This window comes from Halichoerus grypus, chromosome 14 (assembly GCF_964656455.1).
Source record: "Halichoerus grypus chromosome 14, mHalGry1.hap1.1, whole genome shotgun sequence".
NCBI lineage: Eukaryota > Metazoa > Chordata > Mammalia > Carnivora > Phocidae > Halichoerus > Halichoerus grypus.
The window spans coordinates 73413023-73430137 of NC_135725.1; the positions used below are offsets into that span (position 1 = coordinate 73413023).

Here is a 17115-nt window from a genome sequence, read left to right on the forward strand (position 1 = left end):
GTAATCTTCCGATTATTTTTACTTATTTATTTATTTATTTTTACTATTTGCAAGTGTAAAAGCCATTTTAGCATTTAAGCTTTCAGGATGTATAAAAACAGATGGCAGTGAACTATTTAGCCCTTGGGTCATAGTTTGCCAATCCCTACATTAGTTTGTAAAAGAAAGAAATCTCAATATAATCCAAAAGAATATATTGAACGGAAACCCTACAATAAAATTAGAAATAATAACAAAAAAGTAGCTAATGTTTGGAAACTAAAATTTTAACACCAGTAAACAATCTTGAGTTAAAAAGGACATTTTTTTAAAATCATAATAAAAATGTAAAAATACTTAAGATATAATAAAATGAAAATACAAACTTATGGTTTCCAGCTTTAATACTTTAAGATACATTTACAGTTGAAAAAGGGAAATTTAAAAATAAGTGGGTTAAATATCCAATTCAAAGAAGTTAGAAAAGGAGCAAGAGAACAAACCCAAACTAACATAAAGAAAAAATTTTAAAGACCAGAAAACCATGAAATCAAGAACTGAAAAAAATCACTTAAGGATTAATAAAAACCAAAAACTGGTTCTTTTAAAACAATACCTGGGCCTCTAGCATAACAGATCAAGGACAGAAGAAACAAACAATTCAGAACAAAAAAAGAATAACTGAGGACTACAGAGATTAAAAATTAACATGAGTATTATGAACTGCAGAATAAACTTATAAAATAAATAATAAAATGAATGCATTCCTAGAAAAATATAAAATTCTGAAATTAGTGAGAGAGGAAACAGAGAACTTGAATTAAACCATACAAATTAAAGATACTGAATTAATAAAGACCTCCCGTCTTCTATTCCCAACCCAGGCCCAGATGGCTTTACAGGTGAGATTAACCAAACTTTCAAGGGAAAAACAATAAATTTACAGTGGAAAACCTGGCAAACACAACCTTAACCAAGTGATCAAAATTAACATTACAACTAATAGGACAAATCAACATCCTTTGCATTCTGATACAATACACTCAGAAGATAACACCATTTCTGTGGTATTCCTGCCAAAAACAAACAACCTAAATCTAGCTACAAAGGAGTGGATAAACTCAAAGTGAGGGACACTTTACACAATAAAGCAAGAACTGTCACAACTACAAAGAAATAAAAAATCCGTAACTATGGCTGGAAATGCCAATATTCTCTCCTCCTTCAGTAATTTAACAGAACAAAAGGAAAATCGCAGTAAGTATATCAGAAGACTTGAATTTTCGTTTGTTTGTTTGTTTGTTTGTTTGTTTTAAGTAATCTGTACACCCAATAGGGGATCAACCTCCAAGATCAAAAGTTGGATGCTCAGGCGCCTGGGTGGCTCAGTTGTTAAGCATCTGCCTTCGGCTCAGGTCATGATCCCAGGGTCCTGGGATTGAGTCCCACGTCGGGCTATCTGCTCAGCACGGAGCCCGCTTCTCCCTCTCCCTCTGCCTGCTGCTCCCCCTGCTTGTGCTCTCCGTCAAATAAATAAATAAAATCTAAAAAAAAAAAAAAGTTGGATGCTCTACTGACTGAGCCAACCAGGCACCCCAGAAGACTTGAATTTTCAAACAGCTTATTTTACTGACATTTATAAGGCAATACACTCAACAAATGTAAACTATACATTCTTTTCAAATGTATATAGACCATTCATACTGACCATATGCTTGAAATTAAAACAAATTTCAGGAAGAGAAATTAAGGAGTCCATCCCATTTAACAATTGCACCCAAAACCATAAGATACCTAGGCACAAATCTAACCAAAGAGGCAAAGAATCTGTATTCAGAAAACTATAAATATATAAATACTCATGAAAGAAATTGTGGAAGACACAAAGAAATGGAAAAACTTTCCATGCTCATGGATTGGAAGAACAAATATTGTTAAAATGTCTATGCTACCTAGAGCAATCTACACATTTAATGCAATCCCTATCAAACTACCATCAACTTTTTTCTTTTTTTTTAAAAAAGATTTATTTATTTATTTGACAGAGACAGACAGTGAGAGAGGGAACACAAGCAGGGGGAGTGGGAGAGGGAGAAGCAGGCTTCCTGCGGAGCAGGGAGCCTGATGCGGGGCTCGATCCCAGGACCCTGGGATCATGACCTGAGCCGAAGGTGGACGCTTAACGACTGAGCCACCCAGGCACCCCACCATCAACTTTTTTCAAAGAAATGGAACAAATAATCCTAAAATTTGTATGGAACCAGAAAAGTCGCCAAATAGGGACGCCTGGGTGGCTCAGTCGGTTGAGCGTCTGCCTTCGGCTCGGGTCATGATCCTGGAGTCCCGGGATCGAGTCCCACATCAGGCTCCCTGCTCAGCGGGGAGTCTGCTTCTCCCTCTGACCCTCCCCCCCTCATGCTCTCTCTCTCTCTCATTCTCTCTCAAATAAAAAAAAAAAATCTTAAAAAAAAAAAAAGTCCCCGAATAGCCAGAGGAATGTTGAAAAAGAAAAGCTAAGCTGGTGGCATCACAATTCTGGACTTCAAGCTCTATTACAAAGCTGTCATCATCAAGACAGTATGGTACCGGCACAAAAACAGACACATAGGGGCGCCTGGGTGGCTCAGTTGGTTAAGCGACTGCCTTCGGCTCAAGTCATGATCCTGGAGTCCCTGGATCGAGTCCCACATCGGGCTCCCTGCTCAGCAAGGAGCCTGCTTCTCCCTCTGACCCTCTCCCCTCTCATGTGCTCTCTCTCTCTCATTCTCTCTGTCTCAAATAAATAAATAAAATCTTTAAAAACAAAAACAAAAACAAAAACAGACACATAGATCAATGGAACAGAATACAGAGCCCAGAAATGGACCCTCAACTCTATGGTCAACTACTCTTCAACAAAGCAGGAAAGAATGTCCAATGGAAAAAAGACAGTCTCTTCAACAAATGGTGTTGGGAAAATTGGACAGCCACATGCAGAAGAATGAAACTGGACCATTTCCTCACACCACACACAAAAATAGACTCAAAATGGATGAAAGGCCTAAATGTGAGACAGGAATCCACCAAAATCCTTGAGGAGAACACAGGCAGCAACCTCTTCGACCTCAGCCACAGCAACTTCTTCCTAGAAACATCGCCAAAAGCAAGGGGAGCAAGGGCAAAATGAACTATTGGGACTTCATTAAGATAAAAAGCTTTTGCACAGCAAAGCAAAGAGTCAACAAAACCAAAAGACAACGACAGAATGGGAGAAGATATTTGCAAATGACATATCAGATAAAGGGCTGGTATCCAAAATCTATAAAGAATTTATCAAACACAACACCCAAAAAACAAATAATCCAATCAAGAAGTGGGGGGAAGACATGAACAGACATTTCTACAAAGACATCCAAATGGCCAACTGACACATGAAAAAGTGCTCAACATCACTGGGTATCAGGGAAACACAAATCAAAACCTCAACGAGATACCACCTCACACCAGTCAGAATGGCTAAAATTAACAAGTCAGGAAACGACAGATGTTGGCGAGGATGCAGAGAAAGGGAACCCTCCTACACTGTTGGTGGGAATGCAAGCTGGTGCAGCCACTCTGGAAAACAGTATGGAGGTTCCTCAAAAAGTTGAAAATAGAGCTACCCTATGACCCAGCAATTGCACTACTGGGTATTTACCCCAAAGATACAAATGTAGTAATCTGAAGGGGCACCTGCACCCCAATATTTATAGCAGCACCGTCCACAATAGCCAAACTATGGAAAGAGCCTAGATGTCCATCAACAGATGAATGGATAAAGAAAATGTGGTATACACACACACACACACACACACACACACACACACACACACACACAGGAATATTATGCAGCCATCAAAACAAATGAACTCTTGGGGCGCCTGGGTGGCTCAGTCGCTAAGTGTCTGCCTTTGGCTCAGGTCATGATCCCAGGGTCCTGGGATGGAGCCCCGCATTGGGCTCCCTGCTTGGCGGGGAGCCTGCTTCTCCCTCTTCCACTCTCCCTGCTTGTGTTCCCTCTCTCGCTGTGTCTCTCTCTGTCAAATAAATAAATAAATCTTTAAAAAAAAAAAAAAATGAACTCTTGCCATTTGCAATGATGTGGATGGAACTAGAGGGTAATTATGCTAAGGGAAATAAGTCAGAGAAAGATAAGTATTATATGATCTCACTGATATGAGGAATTTGAGAAACAAGACAGAGGATCATAGAGGAAGAGAGGGGGAAAAATGAAACAAGACGAAACCAGAGAGGGAGACAAACTGTAAGAGACACTTAATCTCAGGAAACAAACTGAGGGTTGCTGGAGTGGAGGGGGGTAGGAGGGATGGGGTGGCTGGGTGACAGACACTGGGGAGAGTATGTACTATGGTGAGCGCTGTGAATTGTGTAAGACTGATGGAGTCACAGACCTGTACCGCTGAAACAAATAATACATTATATGTTAATAAAAAACAAAACAAAACAAAAAACAAAAAACAAATTTCAGGAAATGTAAAAAGACTAAACTGATTCAAAGTAACATTAAAAAAACCAATAACATGAAGGTATCTGGAAAAACCTTAAATATTTAGAAATTAAACCACACACATAGAAACAATCATGGGTCACAGGAGAAATCACAACAGAAAATAGTTTAAACTGAGTGAAAATAAAAACCCAGTATATCAGGGGCCTCTGGGTGGCTCAGCTGGTTAAGCATACAACTCTTGGTTTTGGCTCAGGTGGTGATCTCATGGGTTGTGAGATCCAGCCCTGTTTCTGGCTCCTAGCTCAGCAGGGAGTCTGCTTGGAGATACTTTCCCTCTGCCCTTCCCCCACACCTGCACGCACTGGTATAACAAAATCTGTCGGATACAGCTAAAGAAATTTAAAATCGGAATTAACATAGGATCTATTTTTTAAAAAACTGAGTTCATAATTAAAAACTTTACCACAAATAGCTATACCGAATTTTATGAAAGATTTAAGGAACAAATAACATTAATCTTATACAAACTCTTTTTATAAAAGGGAATACTGTCTAACTCATGTCAGTTTTGGTCACTTAATATTTTCTGTCTTTAAAGGAATTTGTACATTTCATTTAAGTTACTTATTACCTCCTACATTCTCGCAGTTTTATTTACTCTCGATAAAAATGAAAACAGAACAAATCAAACTTTTGGGATGTGGCTAAAGCTGTGTTTAGAGGAAAATATATAGCACTAAAATGATTACATTAAGAACATCTCAAGTGAGGGGTGCCTGGGTGGCTCAGTCAGTTAAGCATCTGCCTTCAGCTCAGGTCATGATCACTGGGATTGAGCCCTGCATCGGGCTCCTTGCTCTGCGGGGAGCCCGTTTCTCCCTCTCCTCCCTGCTTGTACTCTCTCAGTCTCTCCTTCTCTTTCTCTCAAATAAATAAAATCTTTTTTTATTTTATTTTATTTATTTGACACAGAGAGAGACAGCCAGAGAGGGAACACAAGCAGGGGGAGTGGGAGAGGGAGAAGCAGGCTTCCCGCAGAGCAGGGAGCCTGATACGGGGCTCAATCCCAGAACCCTGGGAATATGACCTGAGCCGGAGGCAGACACTTAACGACTGAGCCACCCAGGCGCCCCAATATATAAAATGTTTAAAAAAATATATCTCAAGTGAAAATACCAAGTGCTGGTGAGAATTTGTAGTAATAGTAACTCTCAAACACTGCCAATTAGTACTCTGGAACTATCTAGTAAAGCTGAACATGTGCATTACCCCTACACCACTCTGCAATTTCTCTTCTGGAATAGTAAGCAAACCTTTAAGATGGTCCCCATTGCCTAGTATTCACACCCAGGTGTAACACCCTATCCTTCGGTGTAGGCTACACCTAGTGACATACCTCTAAGAGCAGAATACTTTAGCAAAAGTGATAGGTTGCCCCCTCCCAGATTAGGTTTCAAAAGACTGACTTCGGCTTAACTCTTACTCTGTCTATTGGTTACTTGGGAGAAACAAGTTGCTGAGGCAAGCGCACTATTGAGAGACCCAGGTGGCAAGAAACTGAGTGCAGCCTTAAGCCAACAAGAAATGAGGAAGTGAGGCCCTCAGATCAACAGCCTAGGAGGAACAGACTCCTGCCAGTCATATGAGTGAGCTTGGAAGCAGATTCTTCCACAGAAAATGACTGCAGCATCTACCAACACCTTGATAACACTCTTATGTAAGAGCCCCAAAGTCAGAGGACTCAGCTAAGCCATACCTAGATTCCTGACCCACAGAAAATGTAAGAGAATAAATCTTAATAATAGAGTGAAAGTGATGAAATAGAAAAGTCAACCAAGAGAAAATAAATGAAATCAAAAATTGCCTTTTGAAAAAGATCAGTAATACTGAAAACCTCTAGCTAGGCCAATCAGCGAAAGAAGAAAGAAAGAAAGAAAACATGAATTACCAGTATCAGAACTGAAAAGATGGAAATCATTACAGATCCTAGACAGATTAACAAGATAAGGAAATATGAGCAATTTTATGCCCGTATATTCAACAATTTAGCTCCAATGTACAAATTCCTTGAAAGATCCAAATCCAACATCCATTCATGTTAATAAAAAACAGCAATGAACAGAAAGCAATTTTTCAACATGAGAAAGGCATCTAAGAAAAACCTACAGCTAACAAAGATGGACTGCTTTCCCTTATGAGCAGGAAGAAGATAAGGATGTTGTCACCTCTACTTAGCATCATACTGGAGGTCTTAAATTTTGAATTAAGGCAAGAAAAAAAATCATCCAGACTGGGAAGGAAGAAATAAAACTATATTTACAGATGACATGATCATGTACATAAAAAAAAAAATCCTAAGCAATTAAAAAAATACAATAACAGCAATAAGTTACAGAGTAAATGTGCGAAGTATTTCTGTATATTGACAAGAACACAATTTGCCATACAAAAAAGGGATACATTTAAAATATACATGTAAACCTGTACACTGAAAATTACAAAACAGCACTAAAAGAAATTACAGAAGACCTAAAAAATTGAAATACTCTATTCTACAGATTACAACACTCAGTATGGTTGAAACGTCAATTTCTCCCTAATTGACCTATATAGTCTGTGCAATTGCAGTCATTATCCCAGCTTCTAAATAGAAACTGATGAGCTAATTGTAAATTTTTAAGTAAATGACTTAGTATAGCTAAAACAATATTGATAAAGACGAACAAAGTTGGAGGACCCACACTACTTGATTTTTTTTTTTAAAAGATTTTATTTACTTACTTGCCAGGGAGAGACACAGAGAGAGAGAGTGAACACAAGCAGGGGAGTGGGAGAGGGAGAAGCAGGCTTCCCGCTGAGTAGGGAGCCCGATGCAGGGCTTGATCCCAGGACCCTGGGATCATGACCTGAGCCGAAGGCAGACGCTTAATGAGTGAGCCACCTAGGTGCCCCTACACTACTTGATTTTAAGACACACTATAAATCCATTGTTATCAAGACAGTGTGAGATTAACATAATAAATAGATAATGGATAAAAATTCAGTGTGCATAAATAGACACACTCACAAATGGTGAGCTGATTTTCAAATAATGGTACCAAAACAATTCATTACAGAAAGTAGAATCTTTTTAACAAAAGGTGCTGAACTAACTAGATAACCATATGGAAACAAGTCAATCTCCACCTCTACCACATACAAAAACAAATCTGAGATTCATCTCAGACCTAACCTTTTATAAAAGTTCAAAGTACAGACTTTTTTTAGATTTTACTTATTTATTTGTCAGAGAGAGACAGAGAACAAGCAGGGGGAGCGGCAGGCAGAGGGAGAAGCAGGCTCCCCGATGAGCAAGGAGCCCAATGTGGGACTTGATCCCAGGACCCGGAGATCATGACCTGAGCCAAAGGCAGACTCTTAATCGACTAAGCCACCTAGGCGTCCCAAAAGTACAGGTTTTTTAACACAAATAAATAGAGTATCTTTCTATCCTTGGGATAAGCCGATTTCTTAGACAAGAACAGAAAGTCATAACCAAAAAATGGAAAAGGAATTTATCAAAATTAAATTCTTCTATTTATCAAGACACCATTAAGAAATGAATAAACAAGCAACAGACTGAGAGAAAATATTCACAACACATATATCTAAAAAAGGACTTACACCTAGAATATATAAAGAACCCTTAAAACCCTATTTCAAAGAACAGAGTCCAAATAAAGAAAATATTGAAGATCTTGGGAAAAAAACAGACGGGAAAAAACACCTTACATACATAGAGAGGAATAAAGGTAAGAATTACAGGTTTCTTTCTCATCAGAAACACCGCAAGCATCAAGAAAATAGAATGAAATATTTAAAGTATTAAGAGAAGAAAAAAAAACAAAAAACACCCAGTAACCTAGAATTCTGTATGAAAAGCATCCTTCAAAAGTAAAGGATGGGGCACCTGTGGCTCATTAAGTTAAGTGTCCAACTCTTGGTCTCAGCTCAGGTCTTGATGTGTGTCCGAGCCCTGAATTGGGCTCCACACCGGGCATGGAGTCTACTTTAAAAAAAAAAAAAAAAAAGGTAAAGGAGAAATAAAGACTTTCTCAGACAAAAACCAAGAGAATTGATTGTCAGTAGACCTGCTCTGCAATAAAAGTTAAAAGAGAAAAAAAAAAAAGTTTTTCGGAGAGGAGCCTGGGTTAGCTCAGATGGTTAAGTGTCTGCCTTCAGCTCAATTCATGATCTCCAGGTCTGGGATCCAGCCCCGTGTCTGGCTCCCTGCTCAACAGGGAGTCAGCTTCTCCTCACCTCCCCCATGTGTGTGCGTGCGTATGCTCTCTCTCTCTCTCAAATGAATAAATAAAATCTTAAAAAAAAAAAAAGTTGTTCTTTGGAGAGAAGGAAAATTATATACATCAGAAACTCAGATCCACATAAGGAAAGGAAGACTGTGGGAGAGGGACTAGATGAAGGTAAAATAAAATATACATCTTATTCTTAATTGATCTAAAAGATAACTGTTAACATGATGTCATAATCGTAACAATGCACTGGATGATTATTGCATTTGGTTAAGTGAAATGAAGGGTTAACAGTGTCATAAGGGACAGGTAGGAGTTAATGAAAATGCTGTCACAAGGTGTACATAAAGCAGTATAGTGTTATCTGAAGGTGGACTTTGAGTAGCTAATGTCTGTATACTGCACACATTAGAATGTATAGGGCAACCACTAAAAAAATGTTTAAAGTAAGTATAAAATCATACAAATTGTTCAATTAAAACCAGAGAAGGAAGAAAATGAAACAAAGAACAAGTCAATGAACAGTGTTAACAAAGAAAACCACAGGCCCAACATGGCATCACTTAAGACAAATCATGACTTTCTGCCATCTTTCCGTGCCGCCATAATGGTGCGCATGAATGTCCTGGCAGATGCTCTCAAGAGCATTAACAACACTGAGAAGAGAGGCAAACGCCAGGTTCTTATTAGGCTGTGCTCCAAAGTCATCGTCCGGTTTCTCACTGATGATGAAGCATGGTTACATTGGCGAATTTGAAATCATTGATGATCACAGAGCGGGGAAAATTGTTGTGAACCTCACGGGCAGGTTAAACAAGTGTGGAGTGATCAGCCCCAGATTTGATGTGCAACTGAAAGATCTAGAAAAATGGCAGAATAACCTGCTCCCGTCCTGCCAGTTTGGTTTCATTGTACTGACAACCTCAGCTGGCATCATGGACCATGAAGAAGCAAGATGAAAACACAAAGGAGGGAAAATCCTGGGATTCTTTTTCTAGGGATGTAATACATACTTGCAAATAAAATGCCTCAAAGGAAAAAAAAAAAAGACAAATCATGAAATCTGGACAGTCAGGAATTTTCTGATCAGCATCAATAAGGTAATCTGTCACAGGGCCCTCTCAATCCCCCAAAGGAAGATGAGGTAATCTGCATAATAAGACCCCTGTAAAAGAAGGTGATCTTGCCTAAACAATCCTTTCTTTTCTTTCGCTAATAACTTCTTGCCCCACCTTCCTTCCTATAAAAACCTGTTGTACAAGACCTTGAAGCTCCCCTCTACTTGTTAGCTGGGATGCTGCCTGATTCATGAATTGCTTAATAAATCCAATTAGATCTTCAAATTTCCTAGGTTGATTTTTTTTAACAATAGAAAACAGTTATGAACAAGGTAGATATTAATCCAACTAAATCATCCCTTGAAGTGTGAATGGTCTATATATACCAATTAAGAGAAAGACTGTCAGAGAAGATTAAAAAAAGACCTTACTAGGGGCACCTGGGTGGCTTTTATCTGCTTTTGGCCCAGGTCAAGATCCCAGTGTCCTGGGATCCAGCCCTGCTTTGGCTCCCTGCTCAATGGGGAACCTGCTTCTCCCTCTGCTCCCTCTCTCTCGCAAATAAATAAATTTTAAAAATCTTAAAAAAAAAAAAAAAAAGAATTAAAAATAATAAATAAAATTAAAATTAAAAAATAGGTGGGGCGCCTGGGTGGCTCAGTCGTTAAGCGTCTGCCTTCGGCTCAGGTCATGATCCCGGGGTCCTGGGATCAAGCCCCACATCGGGCTCCCTGCTCAGCGGGAAGCCTGCTTCTCCCTCTCCCACTCCCCCTGCTTGTGTTCCCTCTCTCGCTGTGTCTCTCTCTGTCAAATAAATAAAAAAATCTTAAAAAAAAAAAAAATAGGTAAAAGGAGCACCTGGTTAAGCAGCCAACTCTGTTTCAGCTCAGGTCATGATCTTAGGGTCCTGAGATCAAGCCCCAATCAGGCTCTGTGCTCAGAGACAGTCTGCTTAAGACTTTCTCCCTCAGCCCCTCTCCCCATGCCCTATTTCCCTTCCTCCCTCCCTCTCGCTAAAAATGAGTATTTTTTTTAAAGAGATTTTATTTATTTGAGAGACAGCGTGAGAGAGGTCGTGGAGGGAGGGGAGAGCAGAGACAAAGGGAGAAAAAGACTCCCTGCTGAAGAGGGAGCCCGATGCGGGGCTCAATCCCAGGGCCCCTGGACCACGACCCAGCCAAAGGCAGCCACTCAACCGAGCCACCCAGGCGCCCCAATAAATACATCTTTTAAAAAAAACAGGTAAAAGACTTAATAGACATTCACAAAAGGTAAGTGAATGACTAAAAACACATGAAAGGGTAGAAATACACAAAAAGGTAAGCACCACCACCAGTCATGAGATCAATGCAAATTAAAACTATAATGAGCTACTGTTAGCAATTCTGGTTACACCCATTAGAATGGATAAAAGCGAAGACTGGCAATATGCACAGGTAAACAAGGACGTGGGCAACCTAAAGTCTAATACAAAGCTAGTTAAGAGTATAAAGTGGTACAACATTTAACAAAATAGTTCCAGAGTTTGTTACAAATTTAAAGATACACATTATCTAATTCTACTCCTCCCTATGCTGTAGAATGAAACCTACATCTACCCAAAGACATAAACAAATGCTTATAGCAGCTTTATTCATTATAGCCCAAATCTGGAAAGAACAGATTTTAAATATTGTAATACATTCACATAATGGAATACTCTCAGAAATAAAAATAATGAACTACTGACACATGTAACATGGTTGAATCTAAAAATCATTTTGCTGAAGGGCGCCTGGCTGGCTCAGTCGGCCAGTTGAGCGACCAGTTGAGCAAGGGACGCGACCAGTTGAGCAAGGGACTCGTGGTTATGGCTCATGTGGTGATCTCAGGGTCATGAGATGGGGCCGAGACAGTGAGGCCCCCTCTTCTCTGCCCCTCCCCCCCAAAATAAATAAATCAATCTATAAACAATCATTTGCTGAGTAAAAGAAGCCAGACATCAAAGAGCTTACACTGTATATACAATGTGTAAATATTTTATTCCATTTATACTAAGTTCAGAAACAGGAAAAAATAATCTATGATGCTAGAAATCAGAACAGTTTTCTAGAATGAGTCTGGAAAAAGACAACAAAGAACATTTTACAGTGATGTTCTAGTGCCTTGACTGGGGAGTAGGAAACACAGGTGGATACATTTGATAAAATTTATTGCACTGTATCCTTGAAAACTATACATTTCACTCTATGTAAATTATAGCCCAATTAAAAAAAAAAAATTCCAGCAATGGCCTTCTATATTTTGTATAGCTCAAGCACAGCAGCAGGCAAGCTTTTTCTGAAAAGGGCCAGAAAGTAAATATTTTAGGCTTTGTGGTCATAAGATCAACTGCTACAACTATTCAACTCTACCATTCGATTGTGAAAGTCACCAGACAATATGGAATTAGCATGGCTGTGTTCCAACAAAACTATTTACAAAACAGGTGGCAAGCTGGATTTGGTCCACAGGCTGTACTCTGCTAAGCTCTGGTCAAGCAAATAAAAAGTTGATCTTCAAAATTAATTTAAATATGCTGTTTCGTTCTTTCCTTTATATTGACAGGCATGATCATTATTAGAAGCCAATTTTAGTCCACTAAACATGAGTTTTTCTATACTCATCTAATCATTTAAAATAGGAAGACTACCCAGAAAACATATGGAGTATCATCATTTTAAAAAATCATATTTTAGGTGAGCCTGGGTGGCTGTCGGTTAAGTGGCCAGTTCTTGATTTTGACTCAGGCCATGCATGATCTCGGGGTCGTGAGACTGAGCAGCATCAGGCTCCCAGCTCTCACCCTCTTCCCAGTCTGCTTCTCACCCTCTTCCTCTCCCTCTCCCCTTTCCCCGACTTATGAGACAGAGAAAAGGAGAGAGAGAGAGAATGGGGGGGGAAGAGGGAGAGGGAGGGGAGAAAGCAAACTCCGGGGGGAGCCCAACAGGGGGCTCAATCCCAGGACCCTGAGCCAAAGTTGGACTCAACAGCCTGCGCCACCCAGGTGCCCAAAAATCATTTGTTCTAATAACTACTATAGTACTTTGGAAAAATAACCACAAATATGGGAAATACCTGAGTTTCAGATAAACTAGTATAAGCTGGAAATTTAAAATACACTTAGGTACACACACAAAAAGCTATGTTACCCACCATGCTGACAGTTTGATTTATCTGGTATAATAAAGTTCTTGACACGCGTTCATTATCAGTCATCTCTAAAAACAATTCAGCCTAAAATAAAGGATTTCATATTTAAGGATATTTTAATTCTTTAAAAATGAAACTCATATTATTTTTCTGAATCCGGGAAAGCAACTTATGGACCATAACTGAAATCCACTCTTGCCACTGGCTAAAACTATGTGTTGTATCATCATATTCAGATAGCGGAGGAAGGTAAGTAACTGACATTCTGAAAGGATTTCTAATTTGCTGATTTTGGTTTATTCAATCTAGATGAATTATGAGCCTTATTAGCCTATTACCTGGTTAACTAAACTCCTTGGATGGGATCCAAGAAAGAAGCAGAACAATCTTAGGAGAAATTCTCCATATAATGAGTAATTTTACAGACATTTCCAGTATTTAAGTCTATACAAATATAGACTGCCTAGTGAAACAACTAAATCAGCTTATTTTTTCTTCAGAGTAGGATCTGATCTTTGTTTTTAGAGTGCTTGCTGCTAAACAGGTAGTCAGAAATCCAAATCATGTATTCAAATCTGGGTGCCGTGCCTAATCTTTTTCTTTTATTTATCACTAAGATATATTTTCCCCCGTAGTAAAAAAGGCATAATAGCCGTTCAAGCATAATTTCTCAACTCAAAAATGTAAGTTTTATTTTAAATGTCTCATGTATTCATTTTTGCCAGATAAACTCTAGAATCACAAATTACTTTTCACACAACATTCAGTTTAAATATCCTTTCCCTCACAGGTACCTACAGAGACACCAAAAGTGATCCTAGATAGGAGCCTGCAGTTTCTGTATCTCCTAGCGTCATTCCCAAAAGAAAGTGACTTAAGTATGGGGGGTAGCGGGGAGAAGAAGAAGAAAAGCATATCTCACTAAAGAGGTTCCTCCACTTATTTTCAATTCACAAAATATGTTCAAAGTTTGCCAAAGCAAGCTAACTCCACCCAACTTCAAAAGATAGTATAAGCAGCAATTCCCTATTATGTTAATCTCAGAATCCTACTGTTAGTTTCATAAGCTATTATGCTTATTTTTTAAGGTATTAGAAGATGAGCACCACCACCAGATCCAATAACTGCAAATGTGGAAGTGCTGAAATTGCTAGCAAGAAGAGATGATGAAGAGATGAAGGACAGAAAGTGGTGAAACAATTTTACATAAAATACATATAATATAAACATGAATTATTTATTTTTGTTTTCTATAGTAATCCAAACTATAAGTGGCCTCTAGAACTAGATTCTCAACTCAGTATATCAAATATCAAATTGCTAAAGGAAACCTTAAAACACCCATTTATATTTTAAAAGCCTCATACTGGTGAACATTGCTTACTTGATTTATATTTTAGAATTCAATAAATGAGAAGACTGATAAAACTAATGTGACTTAAAGAGTTATTACTGTAAAATATTAATTATCCAGCTCTCCTGTTCACTTTCTAGACAGCACCCTTATTACTGGCAGCTAGTTATATTAAAAAAAAAAAAAGTCAGGCTTTGGAACCAGGAAGACACGGGTTTGAACTCCGGTGCACCACACCTTGAAAACAAACTTTCTGAACCTATTTTTCCATCTCTAAAATGGGAATTTATTAATACCTACCTTGAAGGACTGTTACAATTAGTGAAATAGGTGTACAGCAGCTGGCACATACTAGGAATTGAAGAAACTTTAGCTGCTATTATTATTTTATTACTCAAAAACGCATCCAAGAGAAAATACAAGAACAAACATGATAGGGAAATACAGCCTAGGCTACATTTAACTGCTAAAACAAAACAAAACAAAATCAAACAAATAAACTCTGAGAGTTCAAGTAAAACTTTAGGCTAAACTTTTTGTTCACATTTTAGATATACAATAATATTGTAGCCCCTCTTTATAAATATGTAAAATCCAAAATCAACTACAGGTCCACTTATTTTGGAGCTAAATAAAAATGAAAGACTATTATCACACAGTAAAAAAGATAATTTTATGAACAGGTGAGATGATATCACCACTGGAAAAAAAAAAAATGCCGAAACTAAGATTTAAAAAAGCTTATGAAAGGATAGTAAAAGAGTCCTACCTTTAAACCGACCGCTATAAGATCTGTAACAACACTGTATGGAAAAAGTAAAAAGAGAAAATGGAAAACAAAGTTAGAGAACAAGTTTTTAAAAGACAGAGATAATAAGATTAAAGAAAAAAAGGAAAAGCATTATAATAATAAAAATTAATAAAAAGAAGAATGTGATGAGTTGTGAAATGTTAATACAAAGAAAAGTGATGGGACAGTCTAGCAACAGCAGAGTGTAAAAGCAAAGCTTTAACCACAATATAAGAAACAAATAGTAAATCAAATTCTTTCAGTATTTATTAAAGTATAGCTGTGTTTCAATAAAGCAATATGTGTTTATCCATTTACCTCTATTTAACAAATCCAAATCAAAACTTAAAATCACCAAAGTTCATTCTTTTAAATCACTGGTCTGAATTAACATGTTTTAAAATTTTAAATGAAACAAAACTGTGAGTGGCTTTTACAGAAATAGAAGGTATCTTGCAAATTTGTATCTACCGCCCAAAACAGCTCACCAAAATACAACCAAGATAGTCTCTCAGAACTAAAATAAATGCAAATATCAAATTTCAGACATGAAAATTTTCAAAGATCTGCTTTTTAAAAAAACTCTACCACATCAAAACTGTGTTTAAGTATAAATTATCTCAGGAGGAAATGAAAACGTACACACACACACAAAAGACAGTTGGGATTTGAGGAAGAACTAGAAAGATACATTGACCGGTGGTTTGTTGTTTCTTTTTTTAACTATCCAAAATAATGAAAAAGGACCTTTTCAGGCTGTGGGAAAAATGCAGAAAGTTAATTAGCCTCCTGAAAGCAAATACTCACTGTGTTAAAAACCACATCCCTTAACCTCAAGGTGTAAAAACTCCTATAAAGTTCTCTCAAACAAAAATCCATCTTTTCTCGTCCCAAAGAAACCATCTTCAATTACAGTTTACCTCTGTATCTCCTAAAAGAAAGCTCCAACTAAATTCTATAATTAACAACCTATAATGCCATTACTTAAAAAAAAGTAAACAAATTTATGAGTCTGGATTGTTCAATGATGCAAATTTGTTTTAAACAATAACCATGTAGATTTTTAATTTTTCCTGGTAGACTTTTGAAACTTGAAATTCATTTGTCTGAAATTTAAATGTGACAAATAACTGTTTCTGCATAGAAAACAAGATTGTATAGGTCCTGAACTTACCTTCCAGAATGTCTTACTGCCCCACATATATAAACCAATAAACTCATTCTTAGCTTTAAAGCCACATATAGGGTAAAGAGAGAGTTACTAAACTATCCAAGAGTAAGTCTGCACTTCTCAGTTACCCAAAAGTTTAAAAACCAAGATGCATAACTCGAAATCTTTGTCATCACTATAAATTTTCCAATACAAAAAGCTAGCCTGCTTCCATAGCTCAAGTCAAACCGTCTAACGACAACGCACTACACACTGTGAGACATTAATTTCACAGCCTTCCTGAACTGAAATGTTGGCATAATTACACAAATTAAAACAGCAAAACTTTGCACACATATAAAGTGTAACCGAATAGGGTGATGTGAAATGAGTTTTCAACAATGTTCTCAGAAAATTTTCAATTAAATAAAAATAGCTTCAATTAAAATACAGAACATCGCAACCATCAATGAAATCCAAAACCGCACTGTCTAAAGTCTGTATCAGTGTGCAATTAGCATTCAAATGAGTTAACCCAAATATACAGATTTAAGGTTATGGAAGTAGATAAATGAAGTCTAACGAAGGCAAAAATTGTTGGAAGATTCCATTGTCTTTACACAGCATGGCAACAGTCATCAACTATATGGTAACATGTACAAGGCTCTTACTGTTTACGCAAGTTCCACATATTCTTCAACCAGGGGGTTTATAGATATGTTGTCCTCAAAAGCAAGTAAAAGGCCAAACAAAAACTCAGATATATAATGGGAATGAATAAGTGGATTTGCAAGCTCTAATAGAGGTGGAGATATTTTTAAAATCTTGATAA

At 37.6% G+C, this 17115-nt stretch overlaps 1 protein-coding gene and 1 pseudogene across 12 annotated transcripts in view; one reads left to right on the forward strand and one right to left on the reverse strand.

Annotated features, from left to right (window-relative positions):
• The window catches only part of PTBP3 (polypyrimidine tract binding protein 3), a 127535-nt gene that overhangs the window by 109399 nt on the left and 1021 nt on the right, over positions 1-17115 (reverse strand). For 2 of the 12 annotated variants that reach the window (XM_036090934.2, XM_036090933.2), the window contains exon 2: positions 15113-15146. The exons of 6 other annotated variants lie outside the window; for them this stretch is intronic. In XM_036090934.2, the coding sequence (XP_035946827.2) occupies positions 15113-15146 (34 nt within the window). Of the gene's footprint in view, positions 1-15112; positions 15148-17115 lie in introns of those variants that run through there. 4 more of the 12 variants (XM_036090939.2, XM_078061602.1, XM_078061606.1 and 1 more) reach the window with 4 other exon arrangements.
• Positions 9346-9814, forward strand: LOC118534858 (small ribosomal subunit protein uS8 pseudogene; annotated as a pseudogene).